We start from the raw sequence: 20,865 nt of genomic DNA, 5'->3' as shown, positions 1-20,865 counted from the left end.
GAAGGCGCTGTGAAGAGTTGGAAGGAATTGTGTACTGTGAGGAATGATCATCATTATCATTTAATTCTACTTATACATTGAAACTGAAACAAAAAAAAACACGTTTGTATCGATACAAATGCGCGGCACCGGCGCGTTTAAAAAACGTGGTGTGCATAGGCCATTAGAAGCAGTAGGCACTAACCTTTTAAAAACTAAAAAAGGGACAGGAGGATATATAAATAAAACACCAATATTAGTATAAAATATGTATTATTCATCTTCAATAATAAGGAGAATGTCATCTAAGAATTGTGTAGGGGGTCAGGGTATGTATATTTTTTTGGTATCTTTCCCAACTGAGATACCATATTATACAGGCTGAGATGCATGCCACTGACGAATAACTGATAAAATCGCCTCATCTTCCAAGACTCTTCTGCCAACAGAGTTACTGCGACCAGTTGCAATCGTACAATTTACACAGCGATCCATGTCGTCAATATCCGATTGATAGGCTTAAACAGTTGTCCAAAATAGAGAGTCAGGTAATTTAGAGGTGCAAGATCCGTCAAAAGTCCTTTATAAAGCCGAGGTCGTGGGGTTTAACAATAAAACATGGAAAATACGTGCGTACTCAGAACGAAACACAACGAACGAGTGTCATCTGTCAATCGGTGACTGACTGATGTCAGACAGAAGTGTTTTAAGAAGTTTAAATCACAGAGTACGTATACGCATAAATCTATACATATAATAAAATCGTAGAAAAGTGCTGTCTGTACATTGAAAATAAAAATAAAAAAAATAGCAGGGGTTATTGTTATGTCGATGTCGAACCCAAAAATGTAATTAACTTTTTTTTTGTCTGTTTGTCTGTTTGTCTGTTCGTCTGTGCGCGCTAATCTCAGAAATGGCTGATCCGAGTTGGATGCGGTTTTCACGAATATATTGTGGGATGCTTAAATTTACATTTAGTGTTTGTTTCATGTCAATCGGTTCATAAATAAAAAAGTTATGTCAAATTAAAGAATCACGTCGAACATTCTATGCTTATACCATTAATCTCCGCAACTATTTGACGGATTTGGTTGAAATTTGGTACAGATATAGTTTAGAACCTTAGAAAGGACATAGATATATTTTTATTTCAAAAATCAAAAAATAAAAATAAGAAATAAATTATTTATAAATAATTCTATGTCGATCGTTAGGGTCGGTTCATATCTGACGGAACATGCGTCGCGTATTATCGGTCGCGTAACGCCAGAACAGACAAATGTATAGAAAAACACTTGACCGTTCACACTCAACCGATGATACGTTAGTGCGTCGAGCGTACAGCGTCTATTCCGTTTCCGTCAACGCATTATCGGTCGACGTAAGAGCGGCAACGTCGCGCGCGCCACGCGCTACGTATATTTTGATTGATGCATTCAGACTAGGCGTAACATCAGCAGAGATCGTTTGTGTACAGGCCGTTCCAAGTTTTTTTGAAAATGTTTGATACAGAACGATTTATCACGGAAGTGCAAAATAGAATATGTCTATGGAACATAAAAGAAAAATCTTATAGCGACCGACAAGCTAAGAGACGGGCTTGGGAGGAAATTGGAGAAATATTAATAGTTGAGTGGGAGACATATGATACAAAAAAGAAAAATGAATCACGTAAGTTAATGTTTATTTTATTATTAGTATTCTTATATATATTGGTCTTGGTACTGCAATATTCCTTCGTTACAAAAATATTGTTTAAAAAAATCCCTATTATCGGTGGCAGTCGTTATTCTAGTTGATGTTGCTGTGGGTAAAGTCTGTAAGTGGCATATTTGAATTTCATTAAGATAGCTGTCTCTTCGTCGAAGAACAAAATTATGAAGTATACAAGCAGCCTTCACTATCTCCATAGCGAAATCGGGTTCGGTAAGAATGGCAGTGTGAAGTACTCTCCACTTATTGCACAATAATCCAAATGAACACTCAACACATCTACGCGCTCGACTGAGTCTATAATTAAAAATTCGTTTTTCTCTATCAATATTGCCACTAGGATACGGCCGCATTATATTTTTCTGTAAAGGAAACGCTTCATCTCCAACTAATACAAATGGTTTTGGGGGTCCATTAGAATTTGGTAAAGTTTTGTTTCCCGGAATATTGAAGTCATTTTCTAAAAGTTTTTTACCCATAATTGATTGTTTAAAAACGTTGCTATCAGCTTCTTTGCCATAAGCACCAACGTCAATGGCTACGAAATAGTAATTTGCATCTGAAATAGCCATAAGGACAATAGAAAAGAATTTTTTATAGTTAAAATACTGGGAACCACTAAGATTCGGAGCTCTTATGCGAATATGTTTCCCATCTACTGCTCCAACACAGTTTGGGAAATTTGTTTTTTCATAAAATTGATCAGCTATATTTAACCACATTTCTTCATTCGGGCAAGGCATTTCTGTTTCTCGCAGCATCATCCATATCACTTTGCAACATTCTTTAATTATTCCGGATATTGTAGATACTCCCGTCAGGAAGTCCAGGGATAAAAAAAAATATAGATTTGCTACAACAAGTACAGTGCAACAATGTAACATCCAGTCCGATCAAGGTAATTACGAACAAGGTCGTCTGTCATTGCCGCAGACTTCTCAGTTTGAACACACCGGTTACTATACAACTGACTACTATACGGACTCACCACAATCAGCGACCTCGCAGGTTTCAATTGAAGAAGATATTGAAGCATTAATGCAGAGTTAATCCGTTACGTTTATTTAAAAATTGGTTGATTTTGGATTTTTGTATCATTTTAATATACATGTCAATAATATTAAAATACTAATGTCAAGAACAAAAGCAGTTATTATTATACAACTTACCTGTATCTACCTATAATATCTTACCTCAATGTAATAGTCAGTCTTTCTTCAGGAGTAATGGCACATCGAAATTTCGTATCATATTTAGTTATAAAACATTTCACAATCGTAAGGAGTTCATCAAAAGATTCTATGGACATGCGGTAATACTGAATAAATTTTGTAGGATAGTTTCTTAACGTTGCATATAGACAATTAAATTGGCCACTTGATATTCTTTTAGTATTTAAAGGATGCACCCAATATCGACGTTTCCTTTTTCGGTCTTGTTCTAAAGCCTCCCAAATAGCAATTATTTCGATAGGCTTCATTTTAAAATTCAATATCACACAACACAACCACTCTGTAGATGCTTAACGTAGAAACTGACTAGACGCTCGACGCATTTTCCGTTTGATATGAACCGACCCATTCGACCGAATAGACGCGACCGATGATACGCTCGACGCATCATCCGTCAGATATGAACCGACCCTTACACGACTTCGGTTCATGTTATTGTTTTAATTTATCGAAAAAAAGTAAATAAATAGTAAAAAGGTATGAAAAAAACAATATCAATATAATAAAACATTTAGTACAAAGAAAATGCTCTAACGGAGTATAGATAATTCTATGTCGATCGTTACACGACTTCGGTTCATGTTATTGTTTTAATTCATCGAAAAAAAGTAAATAAATAGTAAAAAGGTATGAAAAAAATAATATCAATATAATTAAACTTTTAGTACAAAGAAAATGCCCGAACGGAGTATAAATAAATAATCCAAGTTGTCTTTATTCTCGATAGATGGCGTTGGGATCGAAATAGATCGCGCTATGGTTTCGTTACATTCATTTGGTTGGGTATCGGCCGAGCGCTTCGGTACTATCGTAGAAAAAGTGTATTATCAGTCGTATGATTATTTGTCTGTAGTGGTCCTGCTGTTTCGTATATTCTAAATTGGTTTCGTTGTATTTGTCAATTAATAAGTTTATTTGTTGGGTTTTCCTGGTTTTTTGGTTAAACTATTTAACGTAGGTTTAGTTTGATATCGATTATTAGTAGTTACTGTAGTTAGTTTTTTTAATAAAATTGTAAGTCTAATTTTTTTTTTAATTAGATTAGATTTAAGTCGTTTCTTTTAAATTATTTAGTTTAAGCTTGGTTATTATAGCATAGAGGATAGGTTGTAATATAGTTTCTTTTTTAATTGTTATAAATTCGTAATTCGTAGCTTTCTTTAGTTTTAAGTTAGTTTAAGTCCGTTTTTAAACTATTTTTCAATGCCCTAAGTGAGTATACATCTATTAAATTCAAACGCAGAGCTCATTATGTTGATTTTTGAAGAGTTCCCTGGAATATCTTCCACATCTCATTTTTGAAGAGATCCCGCGAGATCGGGAACTATGTGGTTAAAACCAAAAATTTGCCGGAAGTCACTATTCCACGCGAACGAAGTCGCGGGCAAAAGCTAGTGATTAAATAATAATTAATGTTTTATAACTTAATTTAAGTTTTCTCGCTTCCTAGATAGAAACAAGGTACCATATTTTGTGATTTCCCTTAGAAAAATATGACGGTTTTTTTAATATACATTTCAACTAGTTAACTGCTGGGCCCAAAAGTCCCCTTCTCCTTTATTTGCAATTTTATTCGGTTGCAACAAGTACATGTTGAATTTTTATTTTCGATTTTCAATTTTTGTTTTCTTATTTCTATGAGTAGCCGGTGCACCTCTTCCTTGGTAATGCCACGTCACCCACGTGAACATTCATGCCTGAGGTGGTATATTCTCCATTGTAGTTTCGGATTTCGTCAGATAATAAAAGCCTCTTCTGTTGATGACGATGGGAAGTTTTGGCTGACATCTTCTGGATGTTTTTGCAATTGATGTTTTTGATGTTATTTTTTTATGTTTTTTGCACAGACATGAAGTTTAAGCACATCGCAAAGATTCGCACTAAATCCTCGATAAGCCTATACCTTTTAACCAATTCACGGTCATCGATCGAGAATAGGTCACATTGTTAGCGTATTTTACGCTGTATGGCCATTTGGCGCCTCGGCTCCTCGTCACTACTTGCCAAAAAATCTAATATTACCAATTCCTCACACATTATGATAAAAACACTAAATAAAAACCCTAAAACAAACTTTTCAAGACTAAGCAATTCAGTTTAAGCTGCAAGTAAGACGCTTTTATTGAATTGTTTTGAAAGTCGTAATTTGACAACTAATATGAGAATTGAAACGTCAAAATAGCGTTCATAATACGCGTAAACGCCAGCCAGCCAGCCAGCCAAAAGTCGTGCAGAAATCGGTTTGTATTGTCACGTGACCACTGACTGGCTGGCAGTAGTGTTCATAATACGAATTAGCCGGGCAATTCATTTTACGGCGTAAACTGACTGGAAATAAGAGTTCATAATACGGCCCCAGATCTGCACAGATCTTGTCCAAATCATTAATAAGACTTAAACAATAAAATAGCCTTACACTATAAAATTCTATAGAAAAAAACTTTACTTAAATCTAAACTGATACAACAAATGATAGAAAGCAAATTGATTCTCATTACTAAGTTTGCTGATTTATTCGATACAGGTTAATCTTATAATCTAGGTTAAGTATTACTACCGTACACAGTTTTGGAAAGATACAGCGCGTCTTTCATCATGAAATCTCTCAATGCGCAAAGCCCTTTTAGGATTTTAGAGTTTTGATCCATTTTTTGTATATCGGTTTCCGATAGACTTTTGTCTTGTGCTAGGTATCCATTTATGGCTTCTTCTGTCATCCAGTGCGCTGGAACCTTGTGCATGTTGAACTGCGCCGGGTCTGGGTTAATTGGCATCGGCGTTAAAGACTTCTCCCAAGGCGTAATGTACTTCTGTTCTGAATGAAGGCCTTCAATGTATCTGTAATGTAAATTGGTGTTAGATTTTGTTCAAGTATTAGAGCTTATATTACTATTAGAGTTTTATGAAAGTTTATTTAAATTTTACGTTTACAGTAGCGTCAAAAGTATAATATTAAAAATTTTCCCACAAACACCCCAAAGACCAGTGCAACACACTCTTTTAATAGTATTGAGTAGATTGTTCTTATCCTGTCCCATAAAAAGAAATACTTTGGCTTTTCCCAGTAAATTGAAAACAAATAAGAAATCCAATTTGATGTAGTATCATTCGTAAGTGTAAACTTAACTATATTTTGGATGTTTTTAATTTATATTGTTAATGTCTCACTCACCTGATATAAGCCTCGGAGTGCGTAAGTCTCTGCGCCCTAGGCGGCGCGGCTACGAACAGTGGGTCGAGCGGGGGCCGCGCGCCGACGGCGGGGGGCGCCACCGTCAGCGTGGCCCCGCCCTCGCCCGCGCCGGGGGACGGCGTGTTGCGGGCCAGGGGGGACATGCCCGATAGAGACGCTGGAAAGAATAATATATAGAATATTTGATCCGATAATGTAAATTAAAGTTTAGGTATAATTATTTAACACACGATGATAAGATAAAAATGAACCAGTCTCGTATAACTATTATGGCAGATATTGTATCGAGATCATGTGAAAATTCTATCTCTGATAAGCCATTCCAGGTAATTAAACTAAAAAAATTAATTAAAGGTGTCCTTACCTCCTGGCGACATGACACCACTGCGTACGTTGGTTGTGAACTGTTTGGCTGGCTTCTTAGAAGACGGCACGAAGTTTCTGAAACAATAAGTTCATTGATTATAAATAATGTCAAATAAATAATGATTATAATAACTATCGTGACACACAAAATAATACTTGCATTTAGATTTAAATTGTCAAAACTTTCTGACTTCAGCCTTTCGTACGCCTCCCAAATCACAGAAACTCTGTGGTACCATGATTGGCAAAGCTACGAATAAAAAAAAAAATAGAAGAATAATTTCACTATATCTACTAACCTGGACCTCTCATGCACGGCCATGAGCCTGCCGTTTCCTTTATTGACGTGCAGGTCGCGCACGTGCCGCAGTAGACGCGGCAGGTTGGGGAAGGGCGCCTGGCCCTTGCGCACGCGCGCGCAGTTGCGCCAGACGCACGGGTACTCGGTCAGAGTCCCGCGGTAGTGTTGCTGGACGTGCCCCGCTGAGGAAGCGCATGTTGGAGGAATTTTAAGGTTAGATAATGTGTATTAGAGGGAAATTGGTGTTATTTGTGATGTACAGACCGTCAGCGTTGCCATGTAAATAAACAATCAAGTTGTATGTTTATGGGAAGTGATAGGTTGATTTGCTGTGATCTGTACTGTGCATAGAAATAATAACAATACAAATCATAATTTCTTCCCACTATGATGAAATACAAGACAATAAAATCAAGAAACATATTTTTTATAAAGTTTTTTAAATAAATAAAGGTATAACAGTACCTTTAGTATCGAGTTTGTTTTGCGTTAAACGAAAACGAAACGAGAGTGCTTTCGGCGCTCTGATTGGTTGATTCATTCGCGCCGGCCAATCAGAGCGCCGAACGCCCTCTCTTTTCGTTTTCGTTCAACGTAAAGCAAACTCATACTAAGGGTACAGGTCTATAAAGTTTATAGGTAAGTTTACTCGGTTTTTCTAAAGCTAATCAATAAGGATAATCATTTTCGATTTACCATGTGACACCGCACCACTATCGCGTAACTATTGATTGGCTCGACCAATCGATCAACGGTTACGAAAGATATATGGCTTCTTTAAAACGCATACAATTTAGGGCGGCTTGCGCATCTTCGTTAAATACAGTTTAAGACCGACGTAAACGCATTTAGTCTGCTAATTATATTTAGCGTCTTGCACAACAAAAATTTAGGCACTAACCACGTTTAGCGAACTGTCAAAGTTAAATACCCAAAGATGGCTATTTAGCTTCGCTAAATACGTTTAGTACTTATCGCGCGTCATCATATTTAGGTTATAGACATTTTACTATTATTTTATAAAAGATTGTAAAGAGGTCGGTAAGAAGTTTGTAAGATGGATTTGTGGGAATTGCATTCTGACGACGATGATGAGATTATAGAATATATTAACAGACCGAGGGAATTGTTTGAGAGAGCAGACTTATTTGGAATGTATTCGAACTACAAATTCTTCAGGTTTCGTCTAACGAAAGAAACCACTATATTTTTGTTACAGCAGATAGCTCTACATTTCAAAACCAGCAACAAGTAAGGAAATGTACTTTTATTAATGGATATGGACTGCCTCGTTGGCCGAGTGGTTGCAAGTGCGACTCCCGGGTCGAGCAAAGTATTACTGGGCTTTTTCGGTTTTTCGAAAATTTCTCAGTAGTAGCACGGAGTCTGGACATGTGCATGTGATAAGGCAATAGGCTCACCACAAATTATATGGGACTTACAACATAAATTGTGAAAATTGGGTGTAAACATAATGTGTGGCTTAAAGGCGTGACGATATGTATGTATTAATGGATATTCAATAAATAGTAATAAATAAAAACTAGCAACAAGTAAGGAAATGTACTTTTATTAATGGATATTCAATAAATAATAGCTATTTTGACCTAGTCATTTTGCTTTTCACTCTGTTTTATTTGGTCAGTCTTTTTGCACTCAATAATATGGGTGTATGGTTCCATCGCTGCAAGCAGTATTATCAGTTCTTCTTTTGTCAAATTAGGCCCCCGGGCCTAGAAGAAACACTTTTTTTGCCATGGTAATTATGACTCAACTAAAATAATTATTAATCAATAAAAAATACCACGAGAACAATTCACAAATCACAACAGCACAATGTGTGACAGCTCGGTTGACTTGATGTGTCAGTTGAAAGTTCGTCGGTCCATATTACGCATTTTTGTTTTAAGAAATGCAACAATTTTGCTCTAAGTCAAATCTACAACGCACGAAAGTGTAAAAAGGAACGCAAGAAACTGCATTACCGACTCTCTAACTATGATTAGTTAAATTACCATCCATACGGACATGAGCAAGAGATTTTTAATTGTATTTAGGTTAAACATATTTAGCAAGATAAACACATTTAACTAAATTCTGTTTAGACCAAATGTTGCGCAAGCCGCCCTTAGTATAATAATAACTACTGTCTCTGTACTGAATCAATATTAAGTCTTTGACTGCCAATAGAAAACTGTTGAAGGGAAATCCTCCGCTAACGTCGGTCACCGGTGACCACCACGGCGTTCAATGTGTTAAGTGTTTTACCAGTATACCAATGAACTTGGCGATCTGGGCATATTTTGACCAGCTTTAGAGAAACCGAGTAGGTATTGTAGGTAGTTAGTTTAGGTCTTACATTCTACGTTACTTACGTTCTAATTTTGGTTTCTTGGTTTCGATAAATGTACCGATCACTAGCAGCATTAAAATAATGAGAAAACAATTTAGATTTGAACTTTAAATACATTTTCAAATAGCAAAAAGCAGATAGCGAATCCTTAGAAGAAAAATTATTAAATTAAAATGTTTTATCAAACGGTGTTTTTTTATTTACATAAGTATATCACAAATTAATATAATCAATATTTATCATGATGAGTAGAAAGATACTCGATTTACCACCAAAAGCAAAGCATTTATTATGGAGCATACTGAACTACGTATTTTTTTTTTAAAATTAGAGTATCTTATTTTTAATACTGTTTAAACTTATTCACAATACTTTACTTTTTTTTTAATATCACTAACCTTTATTCAACCAATCAATTTCAAATTTTTTTTTCAACCATTAGGTCTAAAATCTACTGTCGGATTCGCTACCACTGTAGTACAAAAACCATTGCAGCTAGTTACAAATGGGTACATATACCAGAAACACTTACTGTTACCTCCATCCCCGATGCAGTGCTCCATGCAGTCCGCCAGGTCTTCGAACTGGTAGTCACACGTGTCCCACGCACACTCATACGTCGTTTCCATCGGAGTCTGGAACACCAGATACAAATTATAAAGATGTTTTTTTTTTTAAGTCGTGTCTAATAAAGAATGTACTAAATTGGTAGAAAACATATTTGTGTTTCTAGTTTTTTTAGTGTGTGAAGACTGGATTGGAGTAATAAAGAGTAAGGAAAAATATTAGGTAGAATTCTAGAAGATAGGTAACCTTGTTTCTGTCATCTTTATGGCAGTAATGAAGGCCAGTAATACTCAATTTAGAGACAAACGGCCTTACTTATAAAAATCCACTAATCAACAGCTAAGCAACTAATTAACTAATAACTCATTAACTCCTTAATTATCAATTAACTATTTCTTACTTATAAACACTGCTTACACGTCACTTAACTAAGCAATGGTTAATTAACGTTTTAGTCTCTTCTCTTAAATTTGAAGGCATTTTAATATAAATGGAACTTTTCGAAGCCAATGCAATAGCAACTCTTTTAGCAGTTCTTGATAAAGTCTGTTGGCTCATGCCATGAATTTCCGCACAGTCTTCTTGAATCTCATGGCGGCCCCAGTATCTTATAGCTGCCATTACTTGCAACTCCACAGGTATACTGCCGCCCCGGCTATCCATGGACAAGTCGTTTCTTAAGATATTTATAATTTTTGCCATATTTCCTTTACTGAATCTGTAGCGATGCTTAAAGTCGCTTTCACTCAATTCCTCCATTGGGTTCGATCTTGAATTATATATTTTTACTCTCCTTCTTGAACCAATTAATAAATTTCTTATTTCTTCTATCTCGTCACGGTATGTACGTAATTCAATTGTCGTCAAATATATCCATTTTTTAATATTTATCTACTTCACTTTCCTAAGTAGCGGAACAAAGCCCAGCAAACAGAACACAATTCAATGCGAAGTTTGCATGTGGTGTTATTATTGAGATATTATACCACAGCTGTGACTTTTACGAATTTCGGACGCCATTTTGGTAATTAAGGTATTTAAACAAGGGTCCGACACTGATTAAATTGACAGCTATTTAAGCAGTCGCTAAGACATTAGTTAGCGTTAATCATCGTTTATGAGTTAAAATATTTTTTAATAGGTAGTTTAACTGTGTCTTAACTTTAGTGATCGTTTATAAGTAAGGCCGTAAGTTAAAATCATTAATATATTATACAAAAGCTCTACTAGTTAGATTCATAAACAGTTCAGCGTGACTACGTCACGAATGAGTCTCAGTGGGACTCAAACTAATCGAACTTTCCTTGAATACTTTACAAGATTAAATACGGCTCACTATTAGAGTTATTTCAAATAATAATCTGGCATATCTCACTCTACTATACAAAAAGTACTAATAGAACATATTTCGAGTTTAAGATCGCTAATGAACTAACGTGTTGCGCGAGTTCCCGCATCTCCTCAGCCAGGCGCGCGGAGGTCTCCTCGTTGCAGCGCGCCGCCCTCTCCTCCCAGCTCTGCTTCGTGGACGCCGGCAGGGACCTCCACTCGTTGCCCACGATCCTCGAGATCTCGCCTACACAAACACACTACGTCTAAACACGTACCTTCGCATTACACCGGGATAACTTTCGCGGTGTGTCTCTCTCTGCTCCCATTGTGTGTGCGTGAATTCAAACAGATTATGTTTGTACTGGGTTTACTAGCTGTGTCTTAGTACTGCGGTTATCGTTGTATACCATTTTGTTGTAGTTAGTTAGTAAAGGTTTTTCTTCCTTTTGACCGCCACAGTCACGCGATTTACTACAATATTCCATTCAACGAAAGAGCAAAATGTGTTTGACAGATTTTTTAACGTGAATAAGTGTCATAATAGCTTTTTGAACATCATTACAAGTGCGTGAATGGATTTAATGGCACAAGTCGGTTTTTAATCATGTAACTTGATTCTAAGGACTAATTTCTATGAAGTGCACAATTTATCTAGATGCCACGGGATCAAAAGTGCGATCTCCATCCCTCCTGGCAGGCGTGCGATTATAGCAAACCCTCTTATTGTAGACCTCCTCTACAATAAGAGGTCCATAGACATCGTGGAATGCCACATGCTATTACCGTTGATATTTTCAATCATACATGAGTTCAGACTTGTATACTAAAGCTAAGCTTTATATTTACTGACGTGGCGGTCAACAGGTAAAGAAAACCCTTTATTTTACTTAACTTTCTTACTACTTTACTACAAGTCAAGGACTGCGAGGGTTATACAAAGCTGTTTTAGCATTTTATGCATACTGTATAATATATTGTTCATGCACAACATACTGTATAGCTCAGATTATAATCATCTAAATACTTTTATATCGCTTTTACACAGCAAAGAGAGACTTTAGCAAAGAATTGCGTATTTTTAGTAATGTTTCTTGTACACAACAATAACTGCTTTTATTAAAAGAAGGTTTAGCCGTGCATGGTATATGAAAAAGCCATCTAATTCAGTAGTGGAAACGATACCTACCCAATCTGAAAGATTTGTCCTTGCTAGCTAAATTTACATATAGGTGGCGTTAGGATCATGTACATTAAGGATGACATAAAGCTGTGTATACACGCATACATAAAGATGATTTTACACCATTGTTCAATTCTTTTATAAAGGTCAATGACACTTTGACATTGACGTTTGTGATTGTTAGTCGCCATCTTGAATTAGACCATAGAGTTGTAAAGATAAATTAGCAAAGAGTTTTTAATGGTGATTTTAATTGATTGTTTTTTGAGAATGTATTAAGAATTCAACAATGGTAGAAATTAGTGCTTGTTACAAGCAAAGTACATAGTTTATGTATACACAGATAGAGAGACAGATGCGTTGTGTATAGCGGCGATTATGACGATAGTAGAAATGATTGGAAACTTTATTTATTCCTAAATATTATTATTAATCTCTTTTACACACAGAATAAAATTAGTTTAAGTAAATGCTGTCTCGTTTTAACTATTCATTAGTCCATTTAACTTATTAAATCATAACACCGAATAATATTTTGAGATCCTCGAGGATCCTCATTTGGAAATCAAGAAAACACCCACTAAACCAAAACTTAACTCCATTCACTCTTAAAATCAGACATAGAGAACATCATAAAACATCATATAGACTAAACAAAGCCCCTACACTCAATAACAACATAACATATTAAATAAATAAAATAACTTACCGAAAGTAGACTCGGGATTGTTGGCCACGATGGCTCGCCTGACCTCGCTGGAGTAGAGAATGTAACCGGTGACTATCTTCTGTTTGTTGTCCTTCTTCTTCTTGCTACTGGCCGGGGTGGCTGTGCTGTTCGAACGTTCCTGCGTCGGTGTCGCCGTCATCGATGGGTTGTAGGGATTGCTGTTACCACCTGGAGATTATGTTGGTTGTTATATATAAAGAACTTTAAATGTATGGCCCAGGGCGACAAAGTCTGGGGGCGCCAATAAAATGAAAAACTACTACTAACACTTGATATTGCTTCCCTCAAGTGGGCGCCACAATATTTTCGCCCGGGGTGTCAGTGGCCCTTACGCCGGCACTGTATATAAGGAGCTTTAAATGTATCTGCTACGGCTTTAATACGGGAGGTAGTGTTGTGTTTGAAATTTACAATAGTGAAAAGAAAACGTACCCTGAACTAATTAATTGAATTTGAGAACATAAAGAAGTTAAATAAACTTTGACTCTACTTTGCATAAAGTGGTTCACAAATACGCACGATGCGTCTATTGCCATCATTTGTTGTCATTGACGAATGTACGACGATACACATTCCCTTTTGTAGATGAATTATGGGTATTTTAACAACCGATTAAGGTACTACAAAGATAGTAACCAATTAAAAAAAATAACCGAGGGGTGGATCCGGATTAGAGTCTCTCAAACACCAAATCACTCGTTTTGGTGTTGCTAGTATATAGGCGGCGCCGATTGCTTCCTATCAAGTGATCCGTTGACTGTTTACTCACCATATCCCATAAAAAACCCTATTACACTGTAGTCTCCAACCCATTGCTGGATTGTCACAAACAGCTGATGTAATAAAAAGAAAAACAATATAAACTGACCTATACTCAGCGGCGTGGCCGGCGACGCGAGTGAGGAGTCATCGAGCGAGTTCTCCAGAATCATCTCCACGTCCTGACTGCCTATTGTGGTGTTGATCAGGTTTGTGAACTGAGGCTTCACGTCCTGTAGGGGAGTACAATATTTTATTATTGAAATAGAGGTAAGAAACATAATGAAACTTATAAAACGAAATCTACAATATAAAAATGAGTCGGGTTTTCCTTCTTGACGCTATAAATCCAGAACGCACGAACCGATTTCCACGGTTTTGCATTCATTGGAAAGGTTTCGGGCTCCATGAGATTTATAGCAAAATTCAAGAGAAAAGCAGGAAAACAGGGAAAATCATTAGTAGCGAAACGGAGTTCGCCAGGTTTACTAGATATACATAAGTTTATTATAACTATCATGAGACATAATTTAGTATAAATTAATTATTATATTGTTGGCTTATTCATATCACTGTTTGACGAGGAACTCGACTAATTCCAAGCCATGCTAGAGGCTTATATTCATCCGCTTCGTGTGTCGAGGTCCTCGTCAGTTACGTGAGTAAGCCGATAACATAGAAATTATACATCCAGAGTTTCGATGTGTTCTGTCACCGTATATCCAGTCTAAATAATCGCAAATTGAAACTTTTGTGCTTGAGAATTGGTACAATAAGATGCACAAAACAAGCATCATAAGAACAACGACTTACGATGGAGTCCATAGAGTTGGTGTTAGGGTTGAACTGTTTCTGCGTGAACGCACTGGACGTAGACTGTACTTCCTGAGGAGTAGCCAGCGCTGGGGGACCCAGCGGCTTCGGGAAGAAGTAGATCTGCAAACGAAATGAGTAAATTAAAGACAACGGATAATAAAACTCTTTGCAGGGACTTGTGTTCCTTTCTCTGCATGGGTTACCAGCATTTTACTGCCTAATAACAACACTTTCTTTTAATAATTTCCCCTTATTTCTTTTACATAACTATATGCTTAAATTCATTAAAATACTGTAGGGAACAGAGAGTAAAGTTCCGTAAGAATCGTAGGATCCTACGACCAAACGAGGTGATTATGCCTGGTGGGCTTTCTGTCCAACTGTTGTTCGTCGAGATTTTCTATCCATGTTTATTCGAAACTTCTCACGTCTGATGTAGGATTTTTATGACCTCATCGGTTGTTTTGCTCGTCGATAATCTATGTGCGACTTCTGTCATCTGTCACTTGTCATAGCGGTAGAATTTTGACACATTTTGTATGGAGATTATGTCAAAATTCTACCGCTGGTAGGCAAATCTACCGATCGGTAGGTTATTGGAATGCGCCGTAAATAGTGTCAAAAACTTCGGTACTTGCGACAAAAACCTTGAACGTACCACAGATATATCAAACAAACTCTACCAAGATAAATAAACGAATAATAATGATACATACCTCATCGACAGTAACATCCTTGGTGTGTTCAAACTTGCGCAGTCCCGACTTGAGTTTCCGCGCGATGCGGTTGGACTCGTCGTACACGGACTCGCACACGTACACGTCGCTCTCTGATATCTCTGTCGGACGACCTATGAGGGAGAGAGATAGATGTATTAGTTGAAGAATAGCAGGAATGTTATACAAGAATAAGGTTCACGGAACTAAAATAAAGTTTGATATTTGCATAAAAATAAATACGATTTAGTAAATGAAGCTCGCAAAGTCGCTTAAAAATGACAAACCAATATTTTACTTATTTATTACTTTACTATGCAATGTGACAATATGAAACCGCTAATCTTATAATTACATAGCTACTTCCGCGCGGTTTCACCCGCTCTGCTTGTCTCCTATTGGTCATAGCGTGATGTTTTATAGCCTATAGCCTTCCTCGATAAATGCAGTATTCAACACAAAAAGAATTATTCAAATCGGACCAGTAGTTCTGGAGATTAGCGCGTTCAAACAAACAAACAAACTCTTCAGCTTTATAATATAGATAGCAACATTTTTTTATACCACGTCGTTGTCCCATCGTGAATGTGTGAATGGATGTTATTAATTATTTAAAAAAACGAAATAGAATTTCAATCTGCATTCATTTCGAGTTCGAAAATAAAAGTAAGACTGACTAGAATAGAAATTCTTGCTTCTGTTCGATTAATAGACTATACAAAAAGTAAAACTCTTAAATCATACTCACACTTAAGATAATCATCATAATCAAGCACGGAGCACTTGCCGACGATGCCCACTAGGGGACTAGTGTCGTGCATCGTCGTCAACAACACTTCTTGCTTGTAGAAGGGCTGGAAGTCAAACATGCTCTTCAGTTAATGATGAAATTATTGGATCATGGAAAACTAACGACTTAGGGTCGGTTCATATCTGACGGAACATGCGTCGCGTATCATCGGTCGCGTAATGCCAAAACAGATAAAGTCAAAATCAATAATAAATCACATACTTAGGTACTTTTGAAACATCAACAAAGAAAGAAATAAACAATAGTCCGTCAGTGAAGCTAGGTGGTCGTTCCAAAGTGTAGCTTTGAATGGAGAAGAACGAGCGAGAAACTCCATTCGTTACTCTTTTAAAAATATATGTTTACAATTTCTCTGATACATTTTTCCAATCAGTAATTGTACATATATGTGAGAACAATGCAGAGACATTGCAACGCGCAACACAGATGGTAGAACTTACTACGTAGATAAATATATACAAAAACAGTTGACCGTTCACACTCAACCGATGACACGTTAGTGCAACCGATGATACGCTCGACGTATTTTACGTCAGATATGAACGGACCCTTATTGCGTGGTAAATATTATTTCTTTCTAACCTTGTTTATGATATTCGCCACCTCCGACGGGAAGATCAGGAATGGACCGCGGAAGTAACATTTGTTGCTGTGGACAAACATAATATATGTTATTTATAGGTGTTGCTTCGTAGACTGGAGGTGCAAGTACAGGCACTGTGCTACCTCTAATCATTTAAAAGTTACTTTCCTTAGTTAAGATACGATATTTGCCAAAAAAATAATCGGTTTCTTAGTATGTATATACAAGTGGAAGATGAATTACCACCCTTCCCAATCGTCCTAATCTTCGATTATCTAATCCCAACAACCCTTATTTCAAACCCCAAAAGGCCGGCAATACACTTGTACAGTGTTCGCCGGTACTGCCGGTACGCCGGTACAACGCCTCTGGTGTTTCGGGTGTGCATGGGCGGCGGCGGTTGCTTACTATCAGGTGATCCGTCTGCTTGTTTACCGGCTTATACCATAAAAGAGACAAATCTACAGTAAAAAACAACTCGCAACAACATAATACTCACTCTCCGGTCTCCCAGATGGTATCAACTTGCGCGATCATCTGCTTCCCCCCATCGGTGACCACGTACACGTAGTCTCCCGTCTTAATGACGCCGGAGCAGACCGTGTTGTACTGCTCGTAGTACGTGTTCTCGTCGTCAGTGCCCAGCGGATTATACATCACTACGTCCTACGGAATAAGGTTTACATTGCAATGACAACACATTTAAACTCTTCTTTAGTAAAAATGTTGTAAGGACTGTGTTAAATAACCATTAAATGACTCTGAGTACAGCGGCTACTGAATGGACGTGAAAACTTTGGATATAAAACTTTTATAAGTGTTACTGAAGTATTAAAGGAGTCATGAGAATACTATTGAGTCTGTCTGTTAAATAAAAAAAGTACTATGACTTGTATTGTTTTACTTTGATATTAATAGCGAAATAAAAAGTTTATAAGTGGACGCTAGTTACATTACATATTCATTAGGTACGGAAGTGTTTATTAGGTAAGTAATGTACATGAAAATGTACATTCCGTAAGAGCAAGTGATGCCATTTCACGCTATGTGATAAAATTTTATAGTAAGTAGTACAAAAATATATGCAATGGTTTGAAGCGCGCCGTGGAAGAGGTTCGTGTCCAGCAGTGGATCGTTGAAAGCAGATGACGATTATGAGCTGAATTCTACTATTTATTTTTTATATTTCTTTCGGTAAAGCTGCTATTAAATTTGTATTTATTCTACTAAATAATATGTGAATTTTAGCATAGCTATAAGCATCACAGTGGTGTTATAGCTTGCAAAATATAATTGGCATATTGCATTAAAAACTAATCTCGTTTGCAAAATATAGATGCATATTATATTTGTATTGAAATACATATTTTTTAGTTATATACATGCTTTTTATTTTAGCACAAAGCATACAACTATACTCACACTGGAATTCTGTCGTATTCCAATAGTGATCAGAACAAATACAATATAAAAGTTAATATCGAACCAATAACAATCTGAATACTTGTCATAATATGGGCTAAAGTTAATATTTTATTACTATTAGCCCTCATGTAGAACTTCAAAAGATTTCTCTTATAATAGGTAGTATTCGAATATAAAACGATGAAGTTCAGACAACGCACCAACCCATAATTGGCGCTTTGATTGGCCAGCTCGAATGAACCAATCAATCAGAGCGCCGAACGCATTCTCGTTTCGATTACTTTAAACGTAAAGCTAACTCGTACTAAGGGTATTGTTTCTTATTATTCAAGTTCATCCTACTAATATTATAAATGCGAATGATTGTTATATCTTCACGTTAAATCGGCTAAAGGGATTGAGATGAATTTTATATCAAGGGAGAAAATGAGGACGTAAAATAATAATTTATCTCCCGTTTAGAATCCTACGAAAGTTTATAAACCTTCCAGTAAATTGATAAAATTACAGATTTTGTTATTTTCCGGTGACATATATAAGGAAGGTATGAACTCAAAAAAAAATACCACCCCGTTTCTACTACTACTCTCAAACTGGAGCCCTGGCAACCCGCTAGGTAGTCCGCAGCTCTTGATGTTATATATTCGTAGTAGCTAGTAACCGAACTTAAAATAAATCGGGGTATATAGATACCCCGATTTATTTCAAGTTCTATTTCTAACAAAGTCCAGACTTCAAGAATTTCTATGACCAGTTGGCAACTGGCATTACATACTCCTTTTAAAAAAAGGCCGGCAACGCACCCGTGACTCCTCTGGTGTTGCGGGTGTCCATGGGCGGCGCTGATCGCTTACCATCAGGTGACTTGTTTGCTCGTTTGCCTCCTATTCCATAAAAAAAAAAAAAAAAACTCACCGGTCTCTCCTTCTCGTGTACATTCTCCAGCACCTCCAGCTCGGCCAGCTCGTCTTTGTGCTTCTCCACGCGCTCACGGAATACGGATACGGTTCTATTGGGCTCTAGTGGAACCTGCGGGAATAAAGGTAGTACTTATTACCATTACAATACATAACTTTTTATAATTGAAAAACCACTAATGGTTTGGATTTCGTCTACAAAAGGATTGCTAATAATAATTTGTTATTCTCATTTTAATGCCAAATTCTTCCGCATGTTTTAATTTTACTAGTTTTGAGTGATTGATTCGAATAGATATTATAATAAAATTCGTACTTATAGCTATGCTATGTACGACCTATGTAAAAAATAAGTGCATTTCATAAGGGTTAAACAAAAGCACAGTTAGCGTTTTGTAAGTCGGAAAATCTAGAATATTTGGAATAGCCAAGTTATTTGCTCAACACTCACATTTACTATAACCACTTTACCAAAAATATTAGTGAGTTATTTTATTTTATATTTTAATTGTTATTGTGACTAATGTAATGATACTTACTTCTCTAGGTGTAAGTGTGACTTCTTTCTCGGCTCCCTCCCACACTTTGATCTTCTTGAACCAGCGCAACTTGGTGTTGTACCGACTCTCGCATACGTACACGTCTTTGTCCGCGAAACCTGACAAACAAACACATATTTAGCAAACAGTTGCCACCGTTATTTATGACCAATAGGGTCAAGCTTGCTAAGGTAAAACAGCAAAAAAGAAACTCACGAAAAAAACGCTTATTTAAAAAAAAATACAAGCTCGTATATTTTTATCAACGTTAAACTGTTTACCCAGCTATGTGACTGTTCAAATTATCGAAGGAAGCTGGAATTTGGTGTGTATGCTCCTTGGAAAATGTATGGAACCTATACTCCCATCTAGATTTTTCGAATATGCCACAGATGGAGTAGCAGCACGACAATGACCGCGTCGTGCTACGCTGCTCATGAATATGAGCCTCTAGCATGGCTTGAAACTAGTCGAATTCCTCGTTAAACTGTTACGTGAGAGAACTGGTAACATAATAATTAATGCCCCAGGAATGGATAAATCCTGATATGACTACAAGAAAATATACCAAAACATACCTTCAGGTCTAAACTTGAAGTACTCCTTGACGTTCATGACGTAGCAGTGTCCGACGACCTGGTCCAGGGGTACCACGCGGTGTGCCTCCGTCTTGAACACCTCCTGCTGCAGGAACTTGCGCGTGCGCACGTGGAACGTCTCGTGAGGTCTGTAACAAAGCAGAGACAGATTGAAAAACTAAATTAACAATGGCTCGAATCGAGGTCTCATCTACGACATACAGTATTATAATTACATGATGTATTAGAATCAAATTACCAACACATAATCAAATGACTTATATGAGTAAGGCGAGAGGGAGTGTCAGACTCCTACAGACTAAAAACCATCCCGTTCCTACTCCTGCTCTTCGAGCCGGAGCCCCAGTAACCTGTTAAGTCATTCTCGGCTCCGCATCGGGTATCAGCCCTACTGGTGACCCCCATCAATGGTGGTCTGATGGCTCTTAAAGGCTGGCTCGTACGCCGTCCGATTAATACTATTATTTATTTATTTAATTCTTTATACATATGAATGTGTACATGAGATGGGCTTAATGCCGTAGGCATTTTCTACCAGCCAAACCTTTGTATTATGTACACTACCAAGATTTAAAACAAAAACATTGCTCTATAAATACTATTTTATTGATAGCTACCGCACTACTCTACTGTGGGAGTGTGGTCTCTGGTAATCTGAGTGTAACACTATGTTGGATAATATAATTGTTTCATCAGGTGTAGTTTATTACACGGACCTTGTGGAGTCTCGAGCAAATTTCCGTGCGTTTAGGCG

General features: G+C 36.9%; 1 protein-coding gene across 13 annotated transcripts in view; it reads right to left on the bottom strand.

The window, feature by feature from the left end:
- Window positions 1-5,408: 5,408 nt before the first annotated feature.
- Window positions 5,409-20,865, bottom strand: part of LOC118270246 (protein polybromo-1) — a 35,581-nt gene continuing 20,124 nt past the window's right edge. For 6 of the 13 annotated variants that reach the window (XM_050698022.1, XM_050698027.1, XM_050698026.1 and 3 more), the window contains 18 exons: window positions 20,091-20,239; window positions 19,513-19,631; window positions 18,972-19,085; window positions 17,131-17,297; window positions 16,631-16,697; window positions 15,986-16,109; window positions 15,238-15,371; window positions 14,519-14,641; window positions 13,815-13,938; window positions 12,926-13,114; window positions 12,223-12,249; window positions 11,141-11,280; window positions 9,670-9,772; window positions 9,160-9,201; window positions 6,783-6,966; window positions 6,482-6,558; window positions 6,097-6,274; window positions 5,409-5,762 (listed from right to left, as the gene is read on the bottom strand). In XM_050698022.1, coding sequence (XP_050553979.1) covers window positions 5,468-5,762; window positions 6,097-6,274; window positions 6,482-6,558; window positions 6,783-6,966; window positions 9,160-9,201; window positions 9,670-9,772; window positions 11,141-11,280; window positions 12,223-12,249; window positions 12,926-13,114; window positions 13,815-13,938; window positions 14,519-14,641; window positions 15,238-15,371; window positions 15,986-16,109; window positions 16,631-16,697; window positions 17,131-17,297; window positions 18,972-19,085; window positions 19,513-19,631; window positions 20,091-20,239 — 2,356 coding nt within the window. In that variant the 3' untranslated portion in view covers window positions 5,409-5,467. The other 7 variants (XM_050698025.1, XM_050698029.1, XM_050698032.1 and 4 more) reach the window with 5 other exon arrangements.

This window comes from Spodoptera frugiperda, chromosome 13 (genome assembly GCF_023101765.2).
Source record: "Spodoptera frugiperda isolate SF20-4 chromosome 13, AGI-APGP_CSIRO_Sfru_2.0, whole genome shotgun sequence".
Classification (NCBI taxonomy): domain Eukaryota; kingdom Metazoa; phylum Arthropoda; class Insecta; order Lepidoptera; family Noctuidae; genus Spodoptera; species Spodoptera frugiperda.
This window is presented reverse-complemented; position numbering and strand designations above follow the sequence as displayed.